Source organism: Caloenas nicobarica, chromosome 2 (assembly GCF_036013445.1).
Source record: "Caloenas nicobarica isolate bCalNic1 chromosome 2, bCalNic1.hap1, whole genome shotgun sequence".
NCBI lineage: Eukaryota > Metazoa > Chordata > Aves > Columbiformes > Columbidae > Caloenas > Caloenas nicobarica.
The window spans coordinates 113,766,308-113,790,244 of record NC_088246.1 but is presented as its reverse complement, the minus strand read 5'-3'; the positions used below and the strand labels follow the sequence as shown (position 1 = coordinate 113,790,244).

Genomic DNA, 23,937 nt, shown 5'->3' with positions numbered 1-23,937 from the left:
GTTAGCAGGAAAAAAAGAAATATAAAGTGTACTGCAGGTAATTTTAGTTTGTTTGGTTGGTTTTTTTCTTGTTCTTTTTAGTAAAATTCCTCAGCTTGCTTTCACTTTAACTTTTTGTTAAGATATCTTAATTGGCAACATCAAACATGAGCATTTAGACTCTGCTATTGGGGCATATTGCTTATTTTATTGGCTTCCATCATTTTTAGCTTTCTTAGCAGATGCAAAAATTTTCAGCAAAATCATACCCTAGGGAGTATGTATGCTGTGTGTGAACTCTACCCTAATCTCCACTTTCACAGCAGTGTAAAGTCTGCATTGCAAGGGTGTCACATGAAACAGCTGAGGACAGTGTACAAGCACATTGCAAAATGCTTGATGATGTAGTCTAGTGATAGTGTAACTATAGACACCTCCTCCCAGACAAATCCCAGAACAGGGTTGTTTTTCCTTCCAACTGAAAATTTCTATTCTATTCTATTCTATTCCATTCCATTCCATTCCATTCCGTTCCATTCCATTCTATTTCTATTCTATTTTATTTCTATTCTATTCTATTCTATTCTATTCTATTCTATTCTATCCTATCCTACTTTGTATATGCAAAGGCCCAGCTACAGCAAAAGAGGACTGGGACTGAGGTAGTGTCTAATTCCTCTCATCTTTCTATTTGCACTGCCCTAAATGACTGGGGTGCCTTCTGGAGCAGAGCTGCCATCCTACCCCACTGCCAAACAAAAGAGGGTGAGCGCTCCCCACAGGTTCTTTGCCCACACTCACCCCTTCCCCACACCTACGCCCTTGCAAACCTACATGTACGCTTTTGGTGCCTGAGTGGCACAGAACCTGTCTCTTGTTAAAATAAGCCTTCTGGGAGGTGAGGCAACAGTCACAGGGGAAATATATATATATATATATATAAAATTATGAAAAAGACAGAGGCTTAACCAGAGAGAGGAGGGATTGTGTTACCATGAGGGAGCAGGGCAAAAATCAACCCCTTAGGAGGGTGCCCCAGCAGTGCATATGGTCCCCATGAAGCTTCCTCACCCAGTGCATCACCTTGCTCATAATCTTGCATAATTTCTCCAAATAAAGAGACGGAAAAGCTACAGGAGCCAGTGGAAACAAGGGGGAGAGGGTGTGAATAGACATCAGGCTGTGCTGCTTTTGTCTCACTGTCAGCTCTATGGCAATTTTAACCCCCCATTTAATTTGCATGTGACTAACTCTGAATATCTTAGTCTAACATGGAAGAGAGGAAAGTATCTCAGAAGCTGTTAAATAAATGGCTGAAACGATGCAAAAGGATTCTTCTTGTGAAAAGGCTGTTCACTCCCCAGCCCAAAGGAACCGGTCTGTGTTACAGTCCTCCACGAGCAAAAAATTTTAAAATTATAAAATATTTCCCTAAGCACTAACTGAAAACTACTTTAGGTATTTTCCAGCCATCATGCTTACAAGGTTTTACATCCTGTTTGTATAGCATCACAAATTACAGAAAGCACTTGACAAGGAGACCTCCGGTTGTTGCTACATTGAAGAGTTGGAACAATTTGTTTTTACCCAGCACAAATACACTATTGCACCCATACATAGTTGTGTTCTGTAAGGCTGCATTATTCAAGCAACACATTTTCCCATGGAGCTACTGGCTGCAGATGTTTCTGAGCAGAAGTTACAATTAAATGCAGTTCAGAAGTACAAATGAAGCAACATGCCAGAGCTTGCGATGAATCAGAAATGCCTAGCAACCAGAACAGAACAGCTATTTTTTAAAGAGAATTTGAGTAATCCTCAAACAGATTATCTGTAGATATGACTAAAGTTTCATGTTGATCTACGGGAGCTCATTATTAATTTTCTAGCCTCATAGACGTAACCAGGTGTATCTTAACCCCTATTTGCCTTTTTTTTTTTTTTTTTTTTTGTGGTGTCCAAAGGTCCTAGTAAAACGTTTTCTTCATTGAGGATGCATTCTGCAGTGACTTCCTGGACGTTCATGCACAGCTAGAAGTGTACAGCTACCTAACATGATGCAAAAGACAAGACATGGTCTGTATCCCGAGGAGCTTATTTTGTGACATTAGTTATGAACACGGATGGTAGAAGCGCACTCAGAAGAGAAGGGTTGGGGCAAGTAAGGATGTTTGATAACAGTAAGGTTTTGTGATGACTAACTTTCAGCATGAAGATACAATTAGGAGGAAACAACTGGGAGAAGCGGGAGTAAACAAGGAGATGCATGAGCTGTCAATAAGCTGTCAAAAGGTGATACAATATGCTGAGTAGAGCTTATGTGAGAAAATCACAGAAGGAAATGACAAAGAGAGATGATGTGGCAAAAAGACAGGCCGTTTCTGTGGCCAAGCTTTGACTGTGCTGAGAGGTGCATTGTGGGCTGAGTGGGCAGAGGTGTCAACAGTGTGTGCACAAAGCTGAACATATTACAAAATACGCAAGAGTTTCAGTGCCTGGAATGAAGAAGAAAATGTAGTGGGAGAAGATGAGACAAGGTTTAGGTCTAATCTTGCTCTGTGCAATAGGATTCATTATACAATCCAATTTAATATTTTTTTCAGTTATTGAAGTTACATTCCAATGAAAATAACTAAGTTGTGCTACTACCAGGATATCACAAAATTATGGGAGGTCTGCGGAGTTGACAAAAATACCACCCCGAGCAGAAGGCAGGATGTTCATATTGTCAAGTGTTATAGGAAAGAGGGAGGGAATGAAATTCAGCAGGAAAATTCTGTATATATAGATAATTACAACTGAATTTACTACAGTTTCCTGCTCTGTTAACCTTAAATTTAACTTATGCTAATTTCAGTTGGAGTAAAGTTAGACAATTTTTCAAATAGAAGTTTTCAAATTTGGTTAGGTATGCTGAATAAGTATAAAAGGCTGTTCTGCAGAAGAAACAAAGCCAATGGGCTACTATTTTCCAACTGTTATAGAGATCTGCCTAGACCAGTAGCCTGCAATAGATCAGGAAGAACATCAGTAATACACAAATGTACTGCAAGAAAGAGGGGTGGCGGGGGGAAAGGAACCTTAGATTTTCAATTCAAAACCACTTTAACTTGAAATTACTACAGTGACTTCCCTACTTGCTGGTGGCAGGAGCTTTGTGACACGCCACTGCATGTGAAACTCCCCTACAGACATTTGATTCACTTACTTGGGAATTTGCGTTCATGACTCAGAGCAAGTAGGCGTTTCATTTCTGCAAAAGACATAAAAGAAGTAATATAAGGTGTGTATGCCTTATGGATCTGAGAGACACAGTAGCAGGGAAAAATAGATGTGAAAACAAACCAGGCATGCTTAATAGACATTATGTCTACCTTCTTCATCAATTGTGTGGCTTGATGAAACTCCATCAGTGTCTGTAACAACACAAGAGTAAATTCCCAAATCATCTTCTCCAAGATCCTTGAAGATTGCTTTTGACCTTTAGGGGGAAAAAAAAAAAAAAAGCATTTGGATAAAAAGGTGAGATCAGTCTGAAGCAAACCCCTTTATTAGCTTTTGCTCTGATTGAACAAGCAAGTGAGGGGCTCTGGCACATATAAATCAGGGTGGATCCTACCATGTGTGGTACAAATCGAGATGGCACAACTCTCAAGTAGTGCCCAAAGCACTGGAGATAGCTAGTTTAACCTAGCTCAAGCATGCTTAAAAGCATGTTGTCAAATCTTTGATGAGCATGAAAGGATACTGTAAGTACAGGGTGGTTCAACTTTCACATGCAATACCAAGAGCCATGACTTCTTTCTGTATGGTTTCTATAACTAGAAGGGCACATAAGTACTTCGTAGGCTGATCCTGTGCATTTGCTATTTCTTCCCCTTTGTTAAAAGCCTGAAGAAACAGAGTAGGCTTGTAGAGCATTATAGAAGTTACCAAATCAGGCCTTGGTGACACTGTCAGAAGAGAGTCCTGCTTACTCCAGCATCTCCGAAGACTGTGACAGTGTTATATGGTAAAAACACTTTGCAAGCAGCCAGATAATTTTATCCTTTGGAGATTTAAAATAATAACAGTAGGAATAATAATAATTTGCCTTGATTGACAGGCTACAAGACAAGAGAACACAAATTTTCTCTCCCTATGCCCAAACATAACTCGATTGCCTAAACAGGAGGCCTGACTCATTCTGTGTGAGCTACCTTTTCCAAATGGTCTGCATACGGACTTGCTGGAGAATAACATACTCATAAAGTAGCCTTCCAGTAACAGAGGAAGGTGTAGCTTTTACTGAGGTCATATGTTGAAAACGATGGATTTCTGTGGCCATCCTAGATCTCTAAAACACGTGAGCATTGGTCCCCCCAAAGGTTCTTACTTTCCGCCTTTGGTATCGATGTTCAGACGAGAGTCATCCTCAATTGGTTCATAATTCTTGGACCAAACAAACTTAGAGTTTGGAGACATCTGATCACATTCAAAGTTCAAGGAAATTACTCCATTGTCATCTACATCAACCACCACTTCCTTGGTTCCTGAAAGATCAGAACAAGGTGATTCCACTTTCTCAGAGAAGCCAGCAAAAAAAATTTATATAGATATCATTCATAGGGCAGATTAAGCAGATCCTTGCCATTTTACCGGTCAGCACATAAACTGCTGCAAACATTGGCATCCTCGGTCTTTCATTCACAAGAACAGTTCTTATTCTAATCCATAAAAATAAGGAACAGATGAAAGGGCATCATAAATCAACTGATTTATTTGTGCAAGTCTAAGCACACATGAGAGTTATGATACCCTGGAAAAACCCAAAGGGGAAAAAAAAAGTAAGCCTCTAAATCCACTAAATGTTTAAAATATTAAATAGCAACATTTTCCATGGCAAGGAGCAGTCAGAACTTTCATTATGCAGCATGAATTTCTTATTTCTTAATTAGATAAGAGCTCTAAAGCAAATACTGTGTGCAAGTGGAAGTGTTTGAAGAGGTGCAGGAGGCTGAAGAGGAAACAGCTGAGTTGCCCCATCAGGACTCGTGCAACAGAGGCACATTTTCAGTGACTCTGGCTTCACTCCGGGAGGTTGGTTTAATTGCTGTACTTGGCATGCCGCCCTTCCGCCGTCTGCAGCATTAACTCCAGACCCACAAAGGGAATGAATATTTGCAATTAGCTGCTTAAGTCACCCACTCTGTTTTGCCAGTACCTACAGTCCTTGAGCTGGATAAAGTGACCCAGTTTGTCCTTTAAAAGGCCCTGGGGGTGAATCCCAGATTAGAAACCTGAAGGCATCTCTATCCTGCCCTCTCGCACTCCAGTGAAGCTGAGGGAATTTCGTCTGGGATTCAGGAGGCTCGGCAAGCTTGTCATTTGTGGCATTAACTTTCATTTCAACAAGTTGCCTGAGGATGTCAGGGAGAGCTTGTGCACTGAGAGGTGCTGGAGAAGATCCAGCCTCTTTTTCCGAGCAGCTCTGAGCTGGATCTCGCATCTGAATAGGGCACTCGTGTTATATTACTGAGCTTAAGACAATTCCAGGCTGCCCGGAATGCTAATGACACGCTTTGTCCACAAAGTATTGTACCGTAAAAACAAGAGCCTTATTCCTGACATGGAGATTAAATGCTTTATTTTCAGCATAATTCTTAATAAGCCTCAGGCATACAAGGAGATTTCTGTGTTTCATCGTCCTAATACTATACATATCCTCTCCAGCACTGTGAGTAGCTCCTGTAATAACAATTTGTGTACACCCAGCTTGCTTAGTCTTTATAATTTGCCATAACCATTTAATGAAAGATAAGATAAATATTCCCATTTTGGTACTGTTATTTACCAGCCCTCACAGTAACAAAGCACATTAACTACCAATATACGATAAACTAAGTCTAAGGTCTACAAATATTTTACTAGGCAGCTGCATATTTACAAATTTTTAATAATTTATTACATGTAAATTCATCACCTGACATCTCATTAGCGTTTAGGGTCCTATAGATCATTAACACATGAATCTTTTGATGGCAGCTTATGTGCAAAGAATTACAGCCAGAAAGTCCACTAAAAGGGCAGAATCTTTTATATTTGTTTTAAAGTATTGTCATTAACATAACACTGCATAGCATTTATTTCCAGAAGTGACGACGGCGTTTACTTCTAATATTTATATAAGTAAAAAGAACAAAAAAATCTTTTAAAATTACTGACCAGAGGTCTCCACCTGTCCTACAAAGTGGAACCAAAGATGCTGCCATTATAGTAGCAGTCTTAATTTCTCTCCTCTATATCACTTGGTGGTTTCTACATATCATCCAGAGCTTCTCTTGAAGTCATCATAAGAAATAAAATATTTAGATGTCATATCAATTCTCCATTTATCTGAGCATTTTATTATGTTGAAAGGAAAGTGATAACATGAAGATCAAGCAGACAGCTTCAAAACACTGGAGTTAATGGCATCATCTTGAACATAGCTAGTCAGAAAAGTTGAGTAGGACAGGGTTTCCTTCATTTCTGAGGTTCAAATCCTTCTCAAGTGACTGAAGCAGGATGAGAATCTAATTTTGGTTTGCAGCAAGATGCACAAGGACTAAGGGGAGCAATGGGGAAAAGCTGCAGTCTACTCTTGGATTTCCCCTACTTTCTGTGAGAGCCCCACACACTGAAGTGCTTTTGTCTAAAGACAAAGTTACAGCTCAAAAGCAGCCTGGTTTGATATTCATTTATGTGGATGAGTTTTTCATGTAATTTTTAAAGATAACTGTAAAAAATAAATATGGTTTTCCAATAAGAGTATCTCATCATTGTATTTACAAATAACCCAATAAAGAAAATTGATGCCTCTTGTATTAAAACAAATATTTTCATTCAGGGTGTTATTTACTTACATTCTTTGGTTAGAAAGCTCAGTTGTCTGGCAATTTTACACATTTGCCAAAAGCAACGTTCCAGCAGGAATTGTTTAGAGAGACCTGACAATATTTTGTCTCCAGCCAAGATCTTATAATAAAGGCAGCATTCATTGGTCAAGAACAAAAGATTTGCAGTAGTTTAAAAAAATGGTATGATTGTTCTTGAGACTTGTGTGGTTTGAGTGAGAAAGGTGGAAACCTGCCCAAAAGACTGCTCTCTGAAATATTTTTTTTAATAAGCATTTTGTCCTTTCTTAATGCTTTTAAGAAGCTTAGTTTGGTGGATGCCATATCTGCAGATCTCAGCTCAAAATATAGGTCAGCCAGATTTGTACAAGTAAATAATTTTCAGCTGAGATTTCACTGGGCCAAACCCTGACTTTCCTGTGATCCCTCAGACATTACACCTCTGAACATGAGCCTCGCTTGCAAAATGGCCACCATCCTGAGATGTATCTTCTCTAATGGTGAGGTCTGTAAACCAAATGCTCTGCTCAAGTTCATATTGCCAGGTGGGGCAAGCACCACATTTGAGTGAACATTGAAAATGCTGAATGATTTTTTTTTTTTGTCGTGATGATCATCTTCGCAAGAGTTTACATTTGTATTTTTTTGGAATTGTAATGGCAATTAATCCTTTATTTAGTACACTTGAATATTGTTATAATAACAAGTTTTTATCAAAAGTATGACATATAGCTATTAACCCTCAAAGAAAATGGATTAGTAAAGCAGAAATTTTAGTACTAATACTGATTTGATTCTCCTTTTAGAAGTGGTTGCTATATAAAGTTGTTTTCAATAATAATTTTTTAAGTTTTGCCTTGGTCCACTTGCAAGTGATGGAAATAGCCCCAGTGCTTCAGTGGCTTGTAGATCTGAAATTATGGCTTCTGTATTTTTGAAATATCCTGTCCCAAGGCCTTCTTACTCACACACTTATTCTTTTTTGTCCTCATATCCCAATCTTACACCCTTTCAACTTACCATCTACTCCTTCCAGTCCCTTCTTCCCATCCCAGCCTCACTAGCAGTCACCCCAGTCTTCCCACTCCAAGTCTTTCGGTTCTTTTGTGCACCCAGCTTCAGACCTCCTTTTTCAGATTTCTAAACTTAGAGCCTCACTAAGAGCTAACTCAAGGCTTCATGGGATTTTTACCATCCTGGATGTAAGGACCAGGTATTTATGGGAGCTGGGCCAGTGCTGCCGCAGGAATGGGAGAAGTAAAAATGGACCTGGGAGTCAGAAACAGGGAAAGACTCTGGGGGTAACGCTCCTGAGGCAGCCAGGATGGGAATGGGAAATGATTCTCACTGGTGGCATCTGCTCCACACCTCGCAGTCGATACCATCCCAAACAAACCCTGACTGTTTCTCCAGGCACGAGCAGGTATCAGCCTGACTGCCTGGGGTCAGGCAGGGCAGGCAGCTGCCTGCACAGGTAATCGCTGCCTGTGCCTGTGCCCCTGCACTGTTAATTGTGCTCCCTGCCATGCTGCCCTGCCTGCCCGCTGCCTGCCCGCTGCCTGCTGTCATTCCTGCTCTTTTAGGGCTCTTAGAAGCCTTTCCCAGGGGTGATCAGGTATGAGGGTCTGTGGGCAGAGGAAGGGAACTTGTCAGATGAAAAGGTGTGTGGTGGATGCAGGCGGGGTTGTACCCCTGTACCTTGTGACGTCATACTAACTTTATACTAGATTTTGTCAAAATATCCAGGAGGTTTTTTTTCCACCTTGCAGGACCATTTTTCCACCTTGTAAGACCCTCTGCTTCTAAAATAGTCTTTAGATGAGTAAGCCACAAGCCCATGCTTGCATTTTCTGTTAGGGACTTGGTGACAAAAAGGAGTTGATTTTGATCATAGTCACCTATGTTACCTGTATAGCTAAACAAAACTTAGGGCTTCTTGAAGTTCCAGATGTGGAGATTCTGCCTCTACCCTGATTCCTATGTTTCTTGCTGGCATTATGGACACACTGGAGTCAGCCTTCAAGGAATGATCCCACTAAGCAATTGCACTTGAATTCCTACTGAAGGTGGTCTCCAAACTGAGTTCATTATGTTTTTAAAGCCAAGAGAAAAAAAGTACTTTCTTTCTCCCTTTCTGCAGGCATATTACATAATTTGAAGAAAGGAAAGAGATAAAATGTGAACAACTCACTGACCTTAAAATATTCTAGACAAAAAAGTAAGATATGACCCTCAAATAATTTCCTACCTATTAAAAAAGCTTGACTTGAGAGGGGTCAGACTGTCCACATGCAGCCTGTAAATACATTGCACAAACAGGAACCTATTTAAATATGATAAAGAAGAGGAAGTATTTCTAACAAACCTGGTCGTGTTTCAGCTATGACAGGATCTGTGACATCTGATGGTTTCCCAACACCAGCCTGGTTTGTTGCCCGCACACGAAACACATAGCTCACACCTTCGTTTAGGCCACCTATCTGGAAGAAGCAGATAAACATACATGCATGATGTGTTACAAAACACTGATTTTAATTTCACACTTCTTACAATTCCAGTCTGCACGCCTGACAATTATATTTCCTTTCTTTTTGTTTTGCTCCATTTTCAGTTGACAAATATTTCTTCCTCGTGTTTGGTTTTGGCTTTGGCTTTTTTTTCAGTTCCAGACTGATCTGTTTGGCTTGGTCCTTCCTTGTATGCATAGCTAACTTTTAGACATCGTCATTACTGTCATTGGTTTCTTTGCAAAAGGAGCATTGTTATTGGAACAGAGTGTTTTTAACTCATGTAAATTGACCTCTGAAACAGCATAGTCTTTTACTGCAGGTAAATTCTGGCTTTTCAAAATGAAATTATCAGGGTAATAAGTGCCAGCCACAACTCTTTCGGAACAGGAGGGCATTTAATTTTACAGATTTAATTGTAGTGACTCGAGGAATTATACTGACATTAGAACACCTGCAAATACTCCTTTAAAACATATATGAAAGGATCACACTTAAAAGTGAGAGCTGTCTTTCAAATATTCTGAAAAGCATACACATAGCAAACCTACTTAAGACATATTTCTAGAATGGAGCTACAGTTGATCCTTTATTTGGAAGTTATTCCACAAAATGTTGTAGCATAATAGTGCAAAAAGTTTGGGTTTAACTTGCCATGAAATGCAAGGGAGGGGCACATTGTATTAGACTTACCTGCCACATTATCACAACATCCATTTTTGTGCCATCAGTTTTTATGTAGTGATACCTATCTTGCACTTTGAGCTAGAAAATGCTAGGGTTGCCTCCTGCGTTGTAAGAACCATATTTGGTTTTAGCAGTGTTTTATTTTTATATTTAGGCTTGTCATATCAGTCTTCTGAGTTACTGTCTTGTTTGACTATACAGGCATCACACGTTTATATCCTCAGCACAACATAAACTACTGTGTATTTCATTAAATGGGACCATGATTAGCACAGGATGATGCTATCGAAGGCTAACTTCCTCAAGATTATACGGTTATACCAGTATTAGAATCTTAAACTATTTACCTTCAAGTATTTCTTTTGAAGTGGCTTCTCATTGACACTTCTCCACCGTTCCTCCTTTGCTTCAGTTTCCTTCATATCAACATAATAACCAGCTATGGGACTACGACCAGTGTAAACTGGTTCCTTCCACAGTAAAACCAAGGAGTCCTTCCTAACTTCTATGCATGTGACATCATGGGGTGGCCCTGAAAGGTGAAAGTTGGAATCGTGGTATGAAAATAAATCCCAAAAGGGCTAATGCATTAGATTTCAAAAAAAACAAAAGCAGACACCATGTTGTACACCCAGAGCCGACATAACACTTGTGCTCTGTATCATATCTAGACCAAATATAAATACAACGTATGCCTATGAAAAAGACTAGCCCAAAAACAATGCAATTTGTTGAGATTTCCTATCTTGATCAAATATTCATGAACAAACAAAAATGACAAATAATTGCTAGACTCAGGGAAGTAAGTTAATTATTAAACTAACGTGCTGCTTCAAGGACTGCTCTAAAGTCCACTAAAGTCAATGGAAGTTGTTTTCATTCATTTCAATGAGTGTCAAAAGGCCTTGAAGTGGTACATTTAGATAAGGGTTACAGGACCTCATTCTTCTCCGCCTTGTACCTTAGACAGTTATTTATGTCTACCATTTAAACTAGGAAGCAAGGTGGCAGATACAGTACAGAAACCAAGCAGGAAAGATAAAGAAAATACAAGCTGCTCGTAAAACACTACTGATTAGATGAGGATCGTTTAATGCATCAGTGTAAATGTACTAAATCAAAGTGATGGAGATTCAAGCCTGAGTTTGAACTCTGGAAACTGAAGTCATTAAGAACTTGGATAATTGGTCACAGAGCACCCTCAGGCTCTGAGTAAATTCCACCTCCCACTCAGGATCCTACCAGGAACAGCAATGGTCCATTCTTCACATTTGAAGGGTTTGCTGGGTAGGGAGGGTGTCCCAACCCCAGCCAGGTTAGCAGCAGCCACCTGGAACTGGTACACCATGTTTTCCTTCAGGTTTTCAATCTGCACAATCAATAAAATGGTGCTTGTTAACTTCGGATTAAGGTTTCAGGCGAAAGTCAAAAAGACAACTGTTCAACACATCATACATAAGGTGATAACCGTCTTAGGTTTTCTTCTGGTCCGTGGTGGAGAATACGTGAATGGTCTTAACATGCTCAAATTGTAAACCCCTTTTCCTATTGATAGGCACTTTGGTAGTCAGGGAGGGAGCAGAGTGTTGCTCAACAATCATATTAATCTGTCTCGTGATACAGAGCAAGTTCACTTAAGGCAGCAGTTGTCCCCACAGTGGGGTGAAACTCAGTCCTGGCATTGCTTTTCATTTGTAAAGCAGCTCAACAAGGTTGCGGCTAGCACTATCTCTAAACTGGGTCAAGAACTGATCACAAAACACAGCTGGCACAGAGCTGCACCAGCAAGCACTGGGGTAGGTCCACCAAGCCCAGTAGGAATGCTATTTTTTATGAGGGTCTGACTTACAAAAATTCAGGCTATGTCTGGAATAGTGCATTCACAGATGACAGTCTGCAACTGTCAGACTGCCAGACTAATAGGTAAGTGTACAAATAATTTTGCAGAGAAGTTTAACAGAGCTAAATAACTTCATCATCATGGCTATAAAACCCTCTGAACAGCAATCTGCACACTGAATCATAATTCATCCCAATCTGCCTTCGAGATCTGTTTTGGAAATGTTGTCTGCACCCAGAGCAATAACAGAAGTTAACCGCTTACCCTGTATGCCCTCTCAGTGATGGCCTTGATGTTGGCCTCCCTCCAGTTCCCAGGAACTCCACCAACCACTTCACGATAGTTCACGTAGTAGCCGGTAATTTCAGTTCCTCCAGTGGCTTTGGGTTGTTTCCATCCTAATACCATCGAGTCACGAACACTCTCAAGTACCATGATGTCATAAGGTGGAGATGGAGCAGCTGTTTCAATGCAAGTAATACATAAGCAGGAAGTAATATTTCAATAATCAGACTGGCATTCAGTTACTGTATTCAGGTGGCTCCCATCCTGCATTTCCTAATTAGGACAATATTTACGCAGTCAAGGGAAGTTTCTGGAGTTGGAATAGAAATGCAGGACAAAAGCTCCCATAAACCAAATGAAAAAGTCCAAACTGCATAAGAATTATTTATCAGGATCGTTTGTTTTTTGAGAAGCAAGCTGATACATAGTGAAAGAATGTGTTGCAAATGCAGCTCTGATGTAAGTGATCAGGACTTGCTTTAAAACTGTGAAAAATAGGGAACTAAAACTAACATTACAGGAAAAGTAAAAAAATTGGAGATGCAATGATTTGTTTTCTTTTGCTGAAAGCAAAACCTTTTTCACACATACAATTTTTGTTATAGTTCCTTTTTTAAATAGGCTCACATTCTTCCCTTCCGAGAATGGACTTTATCTGTTCATTATTTTTTTTTTTCTCTTAAATTTATACACTGTGCAAATTTTATCATTGCACCCATCACATGATCTTACCTTAATGGAAGGAAGTGTGATCATAGGCACTGTAGACTGACCAGCAATGGAACATGTCTGTTACTGGAACTTACATTAAAAATTTTGCTGCATAGTCCCCTTTTAAAATTTATTTTTAACAATACAGAAATCATTAACTTAATCCCAACCTGTTTTCTTATAAAGCCTTTTCTGTACCTAGTGGGGAAATGCTTGCCCACACCCAATATGTCATGCACCAGTGAAGAGCCCTACTTGTGACCCTGAAGTCCTACTTTTGATGGAAATCCTACATCATATGTGTTTCTTTTTGTCTTTAATGTTTTATATCACTGTCAGCTAACCCCAGATGCCTCTGCTTTGTTTTCTGTTCAACCATTTGCACAAGCCTTTTGAGTCTCATTTGAGAGGCCTGGGGAGGAATTCAGTTCACTGGCCAAGTACCAGACTTAGAAGAAATTCAAGCCCTACATTTCTTGGACACAATGGATGTTTAGGTGTTGGTAACATAAAACGTGATTTTGTGCATGTGCCTTCACCTTGATAGGTTTTCCTCATTACATATTGCTGTCAATCAGAGAAACAACACAACATTCATTAACACTGTGTCTCAGAGGATAAGCTGTAGCTTAGGCATAAATCCACAAAGGATCTTCATATATCCTAACACAACACAGATTTTCATGCTTACCATCATAAGCAGATTTTGTTTCCTTCACACATACGTAACTTAGAGACTAAGTAATAAGACTTCCAAAAAATTACTTTAGAGATTTAGAAATAATACATTATTTCGGATACATTAATATGTAGTCAAACAAGCTATTAAATTAGTAAATGGATTTATTTGTTCCACTTTCAGTAGCCACTAAGTTTGTAAAGTGGTCTCCAATACCATTACATGAATAATGATCTTAGCAGAGGGTTGAGCACGTAATTAACAGGTCTGATGGAAGACGCATCACCAGAGTGTGTTCACTTGTGGCACGGACAAGCAGAGGTTACAACTGTCTGAAGTGGATGTACCAAAGCAGTGAAATCCATTGATTTTATTAACTCTCACCTATATCTTTCTTCTTTGCCGCTTTTTCCAGTGTCAAAAGATCCCCCGGTCGAGACTTACGTGTCTGCTTAGCAGCAACTTTTTGTGGTGCAGATGTGACAGCATCCTTAACCATTTCTCTCATGTTATTGTCTCCTGTACTCGCCAGTTTGTCAAAGCTACTGGGTGCTGTGTCTCTATTAAATTTAGCATTGCAGTTTAGCAAAGCATCTGTGTCAAAGATAGGCTGGGAGGACTCATGCATGCCTTCCCAGATGGTAGTGTGGTCTGTTAGTCCACCAGCTTTACCACTCAGTTCAGGACACACACCATGAAGCAATCCTCCCCCTATAATTGCCAGAAAACAGCAAAGACATTTCAAATTAGAACACCTCGTTTTTTCTTCATTTAGTCAGCAGAATGAAGAAATGCGTACAGTGAACAATACAGCCAAAGTATGACAAATCACAGGTTTTACACACATAATGTTAAGCTTGAATTCACAAAAATTTGAAATTCATAGAATACCTCTCAACCTGCTCACAAGTAATACTCTTTTAATAACATCTGCTTTTCAGAGCAGAAGAAATATGGAAAGTTAATAGCAATCTTCATTTACTACAGTTATTTTCATTTTAGATCTTCCAAGTCATATTTCTGATCCTTTCAAGATGATCTCATGAAATTGCCCTAGGCCACATCTCTCTGCTCTAAGGTTGTGAGGTATGTGGTTTTGATACAAATGAGAGTGAGGATGTTGCAGACATACAATTTATTCTAGCCCAATAAGCTCATTAATCTTTATGGATTAGTTCAGGCAGTGGCAACCAGAAGTAATTCATCAACAAAGGGAGAACACACAGGGTTATAGAAGCTTTACAAAAGACACATTGCACTGATTATTAGCTTTAGGTAGGGAAACAAATTTCTTAGGAACTGACTATATAGGATGGTGTGCATTAGAGGTGATAAATACCACATTACGGAATCAGGATGACATTCCATTTTGCAGGATACCTATGAAGTGAACTTGGCAGTGCTGTCTTACAGTGGTTCACAAGAAACACCTGAAGAAGACTGGATGGTGAAGGTGAAGTCTACAAGTGTGCAGTGACTGTGAAACTATGGGGCTGTGAGGCCATAGGATCTATGGACAAATTATTATTTGTGGACAGCATTGTAAAACAAAACAATTAGTTACAAACAGTTTCTGAAAACATCTTTACTTCATTAAAAAAATGACATATTTACAGTTTAAAAGTGTAATGGAAAATAGCTTACCAATGGCTGCTTGCACTTCTATAGGCTCTGAATCCTGTGAAAATTCACTGAGTCCTGCTGCATTAACAGCTCTGACTCTGAAAATGTACTTCTCACCATTGATCAGCCCATGGCAAATGAATCTAAAACAAACCAGTGAAGGAATACTTAGCAAGTATTATGAAGAAAATAAAAATCTTAAAGGGGAAAAGAAAGCATTTATTGCATAAAATATATTCTGGTTTCTGAAAACTGAGAATAAACCATTACCCCAGTCACTTAAATGAAGGTCAGAGAATGCAGAATGTATCTAAGCACCTCATTCATGCAGTGAAGATGTCTAAAACCATGTCTCTTTAGACATACCATTTACCAACACTCTTTCCTTCTTAAGATAACACAAGATTTTGTGTTACCAGAAGGTCTACCTTACTTCTGCTAGTATATACAATCCATACTTCCTAATGCACATAATGTGAAAATCTGCAGTGATTATGTCTATATTTGCCTGTGGGGCCTCTTCATGACATAAGTAAAACACATCTGTAGCACAAGTTCCCATAATTCACTTCCAATCATAAATAAAAAATTGCAGTGTTAAAGAAATTATAAGGCATTGTATAAGAGCTAAAAAAAAGGTCCAATTTTCTGTTTCACTTTCTTGTTTCTATACGTGACACAATAATTTAAATCAGTCAAACTCTTTCATTAGAAGAGTTTTTCTACTGGATTACTTAATGGTCACATAAAAACCCTCACAAATTTTCTCTGATGTCCACTCTGAAAATACAAAATTTCCCAAGACAGGAATCTTTTTTTTCAGAAAAAACGTGATTTTGAAATTTAAACATTTTATTTTAAAAAATATTTATTTTTCAACAGGTATTGTAAGTGTCTTTTATTTCATGTTACTTTTATTTTGGTTTATTTCATGCTGTCATCTCTTGCATTAGCAACACTGACATCATACACCAATGAATGAACACAATGTAACATGGAAAACAAAATGTATTTCAAAATCAAAATTTTACTTTAGGAAATAAAATAAAATAAAATAAAACCACAAAACAAAACAAAAAACAACCAAAACCAAACCTAAATCAATATTTTCAAAGCAGAATTTTCCCTACCCACTCCAGACTTGTCCAAATCATTTGTTGCACCAGGATGTGTGCAGAAAACAAAATCCAAAAGATCAAAATATACCGCATAATGCGAACTATGAGATACAGAAAATCCTTTGACATTGACTCAACCAGAAAAGCCAAGGGTTAACAGAGAGCCTGTGCCTGACTGCATCATATGTCATATCACATTGACTAAAAATGCAGTGATAGGAACCTGAGCAGTGTAGTTACTACAAAGAATATAGTAACTCAGAAAAATGTTTGTGTTTCTACAGTGAATAACGATCACATTTCATATTTGAAAACAAGCAAACAACACGAAACTTCACCAACACTTGATGCAACCGCAATATAAATGATAGAAGTATATATGAAAGTTCATAATATTGGCACACACAGCTGTTGCAATAGAAATGCACAAAAGAATCCTTAAAGGAAATTGTTGTGCTTGTGTTCAAGCAAGTAGGGGTTTAGGTACTTTTGATAAACTAAGCGTTTACAATGCCCTTCTAAACAACGAGGTCGATTCAAGAGTATTTGGCAGAGCCGTAGTTATCACAATAAGGGTTGTTGTGGACAGCGGTTACAAATGACGATCAGTCACAACAAGCAGGGACTCCTTCTGCATTGACACCACTCCATTTGAGATCAAGGTCTGCAATAACTCCTTTAGACTCTGAAGATTATATCCTTATTCAAACAGAACCAAATCTGATTTAGCTTGCAAAGTTTTAAGTCTTGATTATTTTTTCTGACTAGAGACTGAGCTTCATGTCAGTTAGAAATGTGAGTTTATAGACAATATTTAAGAATCTTCATTAATATCTTGATAATCTCAAGTGAAAGAGCAGTTAGAAGGTAATATTGTTAGTGTGATATAGTCCACATTTCCTCCTGACATTCTAGATATACAGTCCAGAAATGTTTACAGCAGTCTTCTAAAACAAAGGACTTTGCTTCCAAACATTACGCAGTTAGTTTTCCACATTTGTAACTGCAGTCATTCCTCGTGGTACTGTTTTTCATCAAACTGATAGGCTATACAATGGCTAAAACTAGTGCGCTGCTTCTCTTTGCTTCAATAGCGATGTCCATGTCTCCTCCTCCTTGACTTACTGTTTCTAGTATAAGGTTGATTATAAATTCTTTTGGACAAGACTCGCAGTTTGAAATATGTTCTTATAACTCCTATGAACTTCACCTGAAAAAGTGATTCCAGCCTGCTGGCAATCACAGAGGGATTAACTCTACTACTACTAATGGCTGGAAAATACATATACTCAGTAAATCAAAAACTGGTGACCATAGTTTCCATGCTTTAAATCCATTACCTAGTGCCTTTCACGGGATTGTTGTTGCATGGCTCCCAATGACCAGATCCAACTACACTTGACTCAATGTAGTATCCAACCAGCTCCTTGGCATCTGGGGGCTCTGTCCAAGTGACAACAACTGAGGTGTCTGTATTCCTAGTTGGCATAATACGGCCAGGAGCTTTGGGAATATCTGTGGTGGAGAAACAGAAATAACTTAGTGACCAGCCAGTCAAAATTTACAAATAAATGACATTCTGTTCTTGATTATATCAGCACAACTAATACAGATTTAACCTCCCAAAACTACTCTGATTTCAGTCAAGTAATCTGATGGAACAGGACAGGATCAGCAGGTTCAAGCCTTTGGTGGTGAGGTTCCTCATGTCTCCATTACCTATGGCTATAGGCATTTCCTTCAAACTAGATATAGCTTCTTCCCTTGTGCTGAACGTCTGCACCAGAATGTGATTTGGAGCTTTCTAAAAGCAAAAATATGTTAGGTGCACACTGAAATATTTTTGCAGCCCACAGAATAAGTCAGAAACAAACGCTCCTGTTAAGCAGCAAAATGTATCTCAGATGTTTTTCAAGAAGAGTTGTTTTACTCTCCTTAAAGAATGTTGCCCATGTGCATCAAATTGCTTTGAGAATTCAACCAGTATGGAGTAAACATAGACAATTTGGGAACTGGATTAAAATATGTGTTGCTGTTTGGAAACAAATTTCTAATGTAGACATAGCTACTGATGCTTTACTGTGGTGAACATCTTAGCTTTTTCTCCAGTGGAAATGGTCTCTGCATTCATGTAAGTATTAAATTATTAATTTTCGTTTAATTTGGCAAAAAAGGAAGGTTAAACTCTGCTGATCTCTGGGCTTATTTTCAATAAAGGCTCTAAGTAAAACAAAACATTTTTGCACTTGCTTGAGTTTTCATTTTCTTTCACTATTTGCAGCCTTTGCAGTTCTTGGCATCACTATTTGCAGCTGAATTCCCTTGGCTTGCATCTGTCATTTGACTATACATTAAAGGTTCAACAACCCAAACCAAAATTATTTTAGCTAAAGGGAATATATCACTGACTACTCTTCATACTTGAATTATTTACTGGGCAGCTATCTGCCTTCAGATGAAAGGATTACATCATAAACTGGAAAGATACTATGGAGGTAATTTAATACATACGGCCACACACTTACCAAGTTTGTCATCCACCACAGTGGCTTCAGTTGCTTCTGAAGGCTCACCAATTCCAGCTGAATTGCAACAGCGAACTCGGAAGCAGTAGGATTTGCCTTCAGCCAAATCAAAAACTGCAAAGCGAGGAGACTTCACAGGGATCTCGGTGTTCACCCTTTGCCAGTCCTCTGTGCCAGCAACGCACTGCAGTCAAACCCAGAAACTGCATTTGGAACAGAACTCTCTGAAAGCTGAGTGTCTAACCCAACGAGACTTTCTATGTGGACCACCAAATGCATGTCTGCTGTGGAGAACAGGCAGTCGTGTTCCTTTTTTGGGCCTTTTCACAGAATGAGCTTGTTTCAAAGCTTATGAATCTGCCAGATGTCCACCTACTCCAGAAAACATATGTAAAATTTTGGTGGTTTTAATATATCAAAGCTAAACTCCTCTCCACCACAAGGAAGTGATGTTATTATTAACCACATCCAGTTGTGGACTGCTTTCAAAATAAGCTCTGCAGACATTCAACATCTTCCAAAGAACAAAACTCTAACATTACCACATTGATTCTAGATGCTCTTGTGCCACCCTTGAGAATATTTTTTGTGTGCCTTCCAGAATTAATCAGGATCTGACCTTCATTTTCCAGAAAATTTAACATGTGCAATTAATTTGTCAATTGTTTTTATTTCTGTGGTGAGAAGCTCTACATACCATGACCACTTACACCATTGATATTAATGATTAGTTTTTGCCTGTGACTTACTGTAGGGATAATTTAAATTAATGGTCCTGCTTTCTGAGAGATTTCAAATTATCAGGAAAATGCTACCTGACTATGTGACACTAATGCTCAGTACTCAGCATGCAATAGGTTATTAAAAAGCTTTCTTACATGGAAACTCGAAATTCATATATTCATCCTAAGTCTGTTGCTAAGTGAAACTCATTTATTTAGACCAGGTTTCATAACAGAGATGAAAAACACATAATGGGAAGATATTTATGTCTCACATGATGACACCTCTAGACTGACAGGGAAAAGCATCGATAAAAAAGTTTGTGAGCCATAAGATACAAGTAAAAAGGGTGATGGCATGAAGAATTCTCTAGGCTAGTAGCCATGAAAGAAAAAATCTCAGAAAAGCAGGACACTGAAATTAAAAGTGAATCTGTTCTGGAAAAGAAATCTTGTCATCTTTGTTGAGCTGGTGAAGCAAGTGCTGATGCCAAGGAACTCTTGCACAATGCCTCCATCCAAAATGTTAACAATCTGTCCCAGCAGACAAGCTTAATTTGTACAAATTTTATTATCTATATGTATATATATTAAATATTTATATTTATATAAACATGTGACTATGCTCTGTGCTTTCTTATTATAGAGAGAATTTGTCAGCCTGTCTACTCCAGGGTAGGTCAATGGCATAATTCGTGAAAGGTTATTACAGTGTGAGACATATTCTTCGTCTGCTTTCCTATATCCCATTTCTTTTCTTCCTAGTTTATCTTAATCTACAGTGACAGTTACCTTGATGAAGTAGACAAGTTCTAGTCCTGGCCCTAGTTTGAAAGTCTCGGGTGGAAATGAAAGTTAACTAAAAGGCCAGAAGAGATGGCAAAACAAATGTAAAATATCGCCAAAACATGATTCTGATTTTTTCCAATTTTACCTTTTCCACAAAGTACATGATACCCTCATGGCCCCTCTGTCCAGGAGGTTTCCAGCTAAGCACAACGTAGTTCTTGGTGGCTTCAATAACTTGGAGGTCTGTAGGTGGACCAGGAACAACACCCTCTGAAGAACAGGAGAGAAGAATAGGAAAGGCAATTGGGACTTAATTCCTTCATATTTGTATCAGAATTAGTGCCGTAGTTAAAATATAGAACTATTAATATACCTTGGCATCTGATATATTTTTAAATGTAGAGTTAAAAGTCTTCTAAATATTGGGTTTAAATGTCTTCTTTTAACTCTAGGCAGGTTTATTTGTTAGGTCCTGAATAACGAAACCTCACCTCAACTACCAAGTTGTTGGGAGTTACTCAAGGTCAAGTGACTTTCAGAACAATGAACTTTGGGTGTGTGCCAAAGTCCACTGTACTCACTGGGAGTTTTTGTAATTACTCAGCCAGCTTCACATTAGACTTTTGTAGGCAAAAGGGCTGTGGTTACCTGCAGGTTCTTCCTCAGTGACAATAATCTGTCCAGTCCAGGGAGCAGAAGGGTGACCTGAAACAGATGTCAGAAATATCACAGACATGGGACACTTTAAGTACTTTTGAAATAACAAAGAAACTGACCTTTTCATGGTTCAAAATTAACATTTGCAAGATTTTCATGAGCTCCATTTTTTGTCACTGGTGTCACTGCTGCTCATGTAGCAAGCTAATTACCCAAACCAGTTGCAGGCTGAGCAGCTTGAATATTGACAGCAGCTAAGCAATTAATATAGCTAGAAAAATTAATATCCTGAAACATCTAGTCCTTCCTGAAATGTCACTGAAGTCACCTAGGTGACAGAAGTATTTGGCTCACTCAGCTCATTGTTTTGGGAGAATTAACTTCAACTTGATTTTCCATACTCTATTCCTTTAGTTTAACAGCTCACTCATTAAAGAGAGAGCCAAATTTCTGCAGGCTGCTCTTTGTCTCATTTTACTCACTTTCCCTCAGATTACCAACTTTCAAATCATGGGTCACAGTCACAAACAGAAACTGCTCAGCCTGACTCAACATATCCACTTGATATGGTTTGGGTGGTGCTCTCAGAGCCTCTACATTATCATATTATTGCATTCAGCTATCAAAAAGGTCAATGCACTTTCAGAGAGAGTTTTTGCCAGTGCTGTTCTGCACCTCATGTTACGTTGGCTGATCTGTTTTGGAGATGCAAGCAGAAAGGGAGCGAGTGGGGAGAAAAAAGGATCATGAGGGACCGTAGGAAGACATATAATGGGAAAAGGCCACTGAGTCCAAATTTCATCTCCTGAGACAGCTTCCATGCTTCCCATTGAGAAGAAGACACCTCCCCCAGGCTCCGGGTTTCACGTCTGTCTGAGCACAGTGGTTCCTGGCAATGCCAAACCTCATTCCTCCAGCCTTTTGTTTTTATTTTGAATAGGAACGCTGATCATCTGACTTTAGTCTGTAGCTTCCAGCATTATATACAGTAACACAGACAAGATGGGACCGCAGGAGCCTTGCAGATTTGCGTGCAATATCCCTTCACATTGGACCTTTTTAAATAGTAAAACTTCAGAAACAAGTAGAAATAACTTGATTTCAGGCATATGATTTTGGCATATGGGTAGGGAGGGGGATTTTGAATAAAACTTTAGTTAAAATCCTCAGCAAACGCTTTTTGACTAGGATATTTCCAGGCCACCAGAAAAATATCCTTCGCTTGTAAAATGTTAACTTTAAAGAAGAAAGCTTGGGATCTGTTAGGCTACCCTGGTATTGTGCTGATGTTACTACAAGACTTTGATCGTCACATGAGCACAGAATCAGCCACCCTTGTCTGTGGCACAGAGAGAGGCTATTCACAGCATCCGATCAGATTTTTTGTTGGCTGAAGAAAAGCAAGTCTCTTCAGTCAATTAAGTCTCCTGTGTCTTTTCCCCGCTTCCTGAGGTTTCAGAGCATAGCACCACAGCCAGCCAAAGCCATGTGAGCAGATAAAGCACTTTGTGCAAAGAGCACTGAGATTATTTCTTCTTGGCAAAGCTGTCTCCAAAGAATATTTTGTTTTTGCATTGCTCCCTCTAGTGGGATTTCGAAGATTTATGAGTCATACTTTTTTTTTTCCTGTTTCTTTCTTTTTTTTTTTTTTTAATTAGGTTGTGACTTCTTGAACCTCTCAGGCAACCTGCAAAAATCACATCTTACTTCTAAGTCTGGCTCTATCAGCAGGATCCAGAGCAGCCACAGGCTCCGAAACCCGGGATGGTAGGCTGATGCCTGCTTTGTTCACAGCTCGGACTCGGAAAATGTAGGAACGGCCTTCAATCAGACCAGTGACAGGAAAACGAGCAAACTTCACGGGGGTCTCATTGCACTGGGTCCAGTGTGTGGTGCCAACCTCACACCTGAAAAACACAAACAGCAAGAGAGGTGCTGGGAAGGGAAAAACGCAAACTCTGGACACCCACCTTCTTTACAGCTTCACCATCTGTTCCTGTTCATTGGCTGGCCCATACCAGTTTTATCAGCAGCTTTATATACTGGTGACACCCAAGCAGCTGCAGCAAGGGGTCAGGGCCGAAGTACCATCTGGGCATGCACTAAATCCCTCACAGCTGCACCCCTTCTTTCCTGAACTCAGAAAGGGACATGAGCAGAACTCACTTCACTGTTCAAACCCTCCAAAGTATGCTTAGGGAGTGTCAGCTTTTGCATACTTGAAGGGACGTGAAATACATGTATCGTTTGCCGTTGCCAAAAGGCAGTTAGTTCATCTTTCATGCACAGTGCTCCACTGTACGTCCTGCAAAATGACGGGCTTCATGGGGCATAGAGACCTCTGTTGTGAGTTCTGTGACCAGCCCAGCACATAGATGGCTGTGAACGGGGTTAAAGTTGGGCACTCAGCCGGACCCTGCTTCAAACACATCTGGGGCTGCCAGGGAACCCTGCCGCCGACAAGGCCTAGTGGGGTGGTGCCGGCAGGAGGCTGATTTCTAGCAGAAGGAAGAGATAACCAGCAGTAGGGAGGAAACACAGCGACTTCGGCTCAGGGAGCCGTGAGGAACCTCTAGGGATGGCTTCCCAGCATCCAGCAACGTGGTCAACAAGACCATGAACCAGCAGCTTGGGAAAGACTCCTATTGCTGCTGAGATATCCACCAAAGCGAATGTTACGGTGCCTGCCTGGATTTCTTGGTACACGCAATCATCTCTTTCCTGGGAATTGTTACTTCCTTGCTCTGGGCAGTTTTGCGGTTCTGGTTTCTGCCTGGGGCAAAGGATGCCCGAGCTTCACCTCTGGCATTGACAGACTGGTCCTGCTGCCTCAGGTGACCTGTTCACTCTACGAGGCAGTTAGGGGCTACCCTGGCTCAATATTTGGGTGCCTGAACACCTTAGGTAGGTCTGAATACCGGAGAGCAGTAACACAGCTTG

General features: G+C 39.6%; 1 protein-coding gene across 1 annotated transcript in view; it reads right to left on the bottom strand.

Annotated features, from left to right (window-relative positions):
- Positions 1–23,937, bottom strand: part of MYOM1 (myomesin 1) — a 72,142-nt gene that overhangs the window by 16,991 nt on the left and 31,214 nt on the right. The window contains exons 12-24 of the mRNA XM_065628789.1: positions 22,705–22,904; positions 20,989–21,045; positions 20,486–20,610; positions 18,830–19,013; positions 17,645–17,819; positions 15,208–15,329; positions 12,153–12,349; positions 11,291–11,417; positions 10,396–10,580; positions 9,220–9,334; positions 4,355–4,511; positions 3,354–3,460; positions 3,188–3,232 (exon numbers count right to left, since the gene is read on the bottom strand). Of these exons, the coding sequence (XP_065484861.1) occupies positions 3,188–3,232; positions 3,354–3,460; positions 4,355–4,511; positions 9,220–9,334; positions 10,396–10,580; positions 11,291–11,417; positions 12,153–12,349; positions 15,208–15,329; positions 17,645–17,819; positions 18,830–19,013; positions 20,486–20,610; positions 20,989–21,045; positions 22,705–22,904 (1,796 nt within the window). The remainder of the gene's footprint in view (positions 1–3,187; positions 3,233–3,353; positions 3,461–4,354; positions 4,512–9,219; positions 9,335–10,395; positions 10,581–11,290; positions 11,418–12,152; positions 12,350–15,207; positions 15,330–17,644; positions 17,820–18,829; positions 19,014–20,485; positions 20,611–20,988; positions 21,046–22,704; positions 22,905–23,937) is intronic.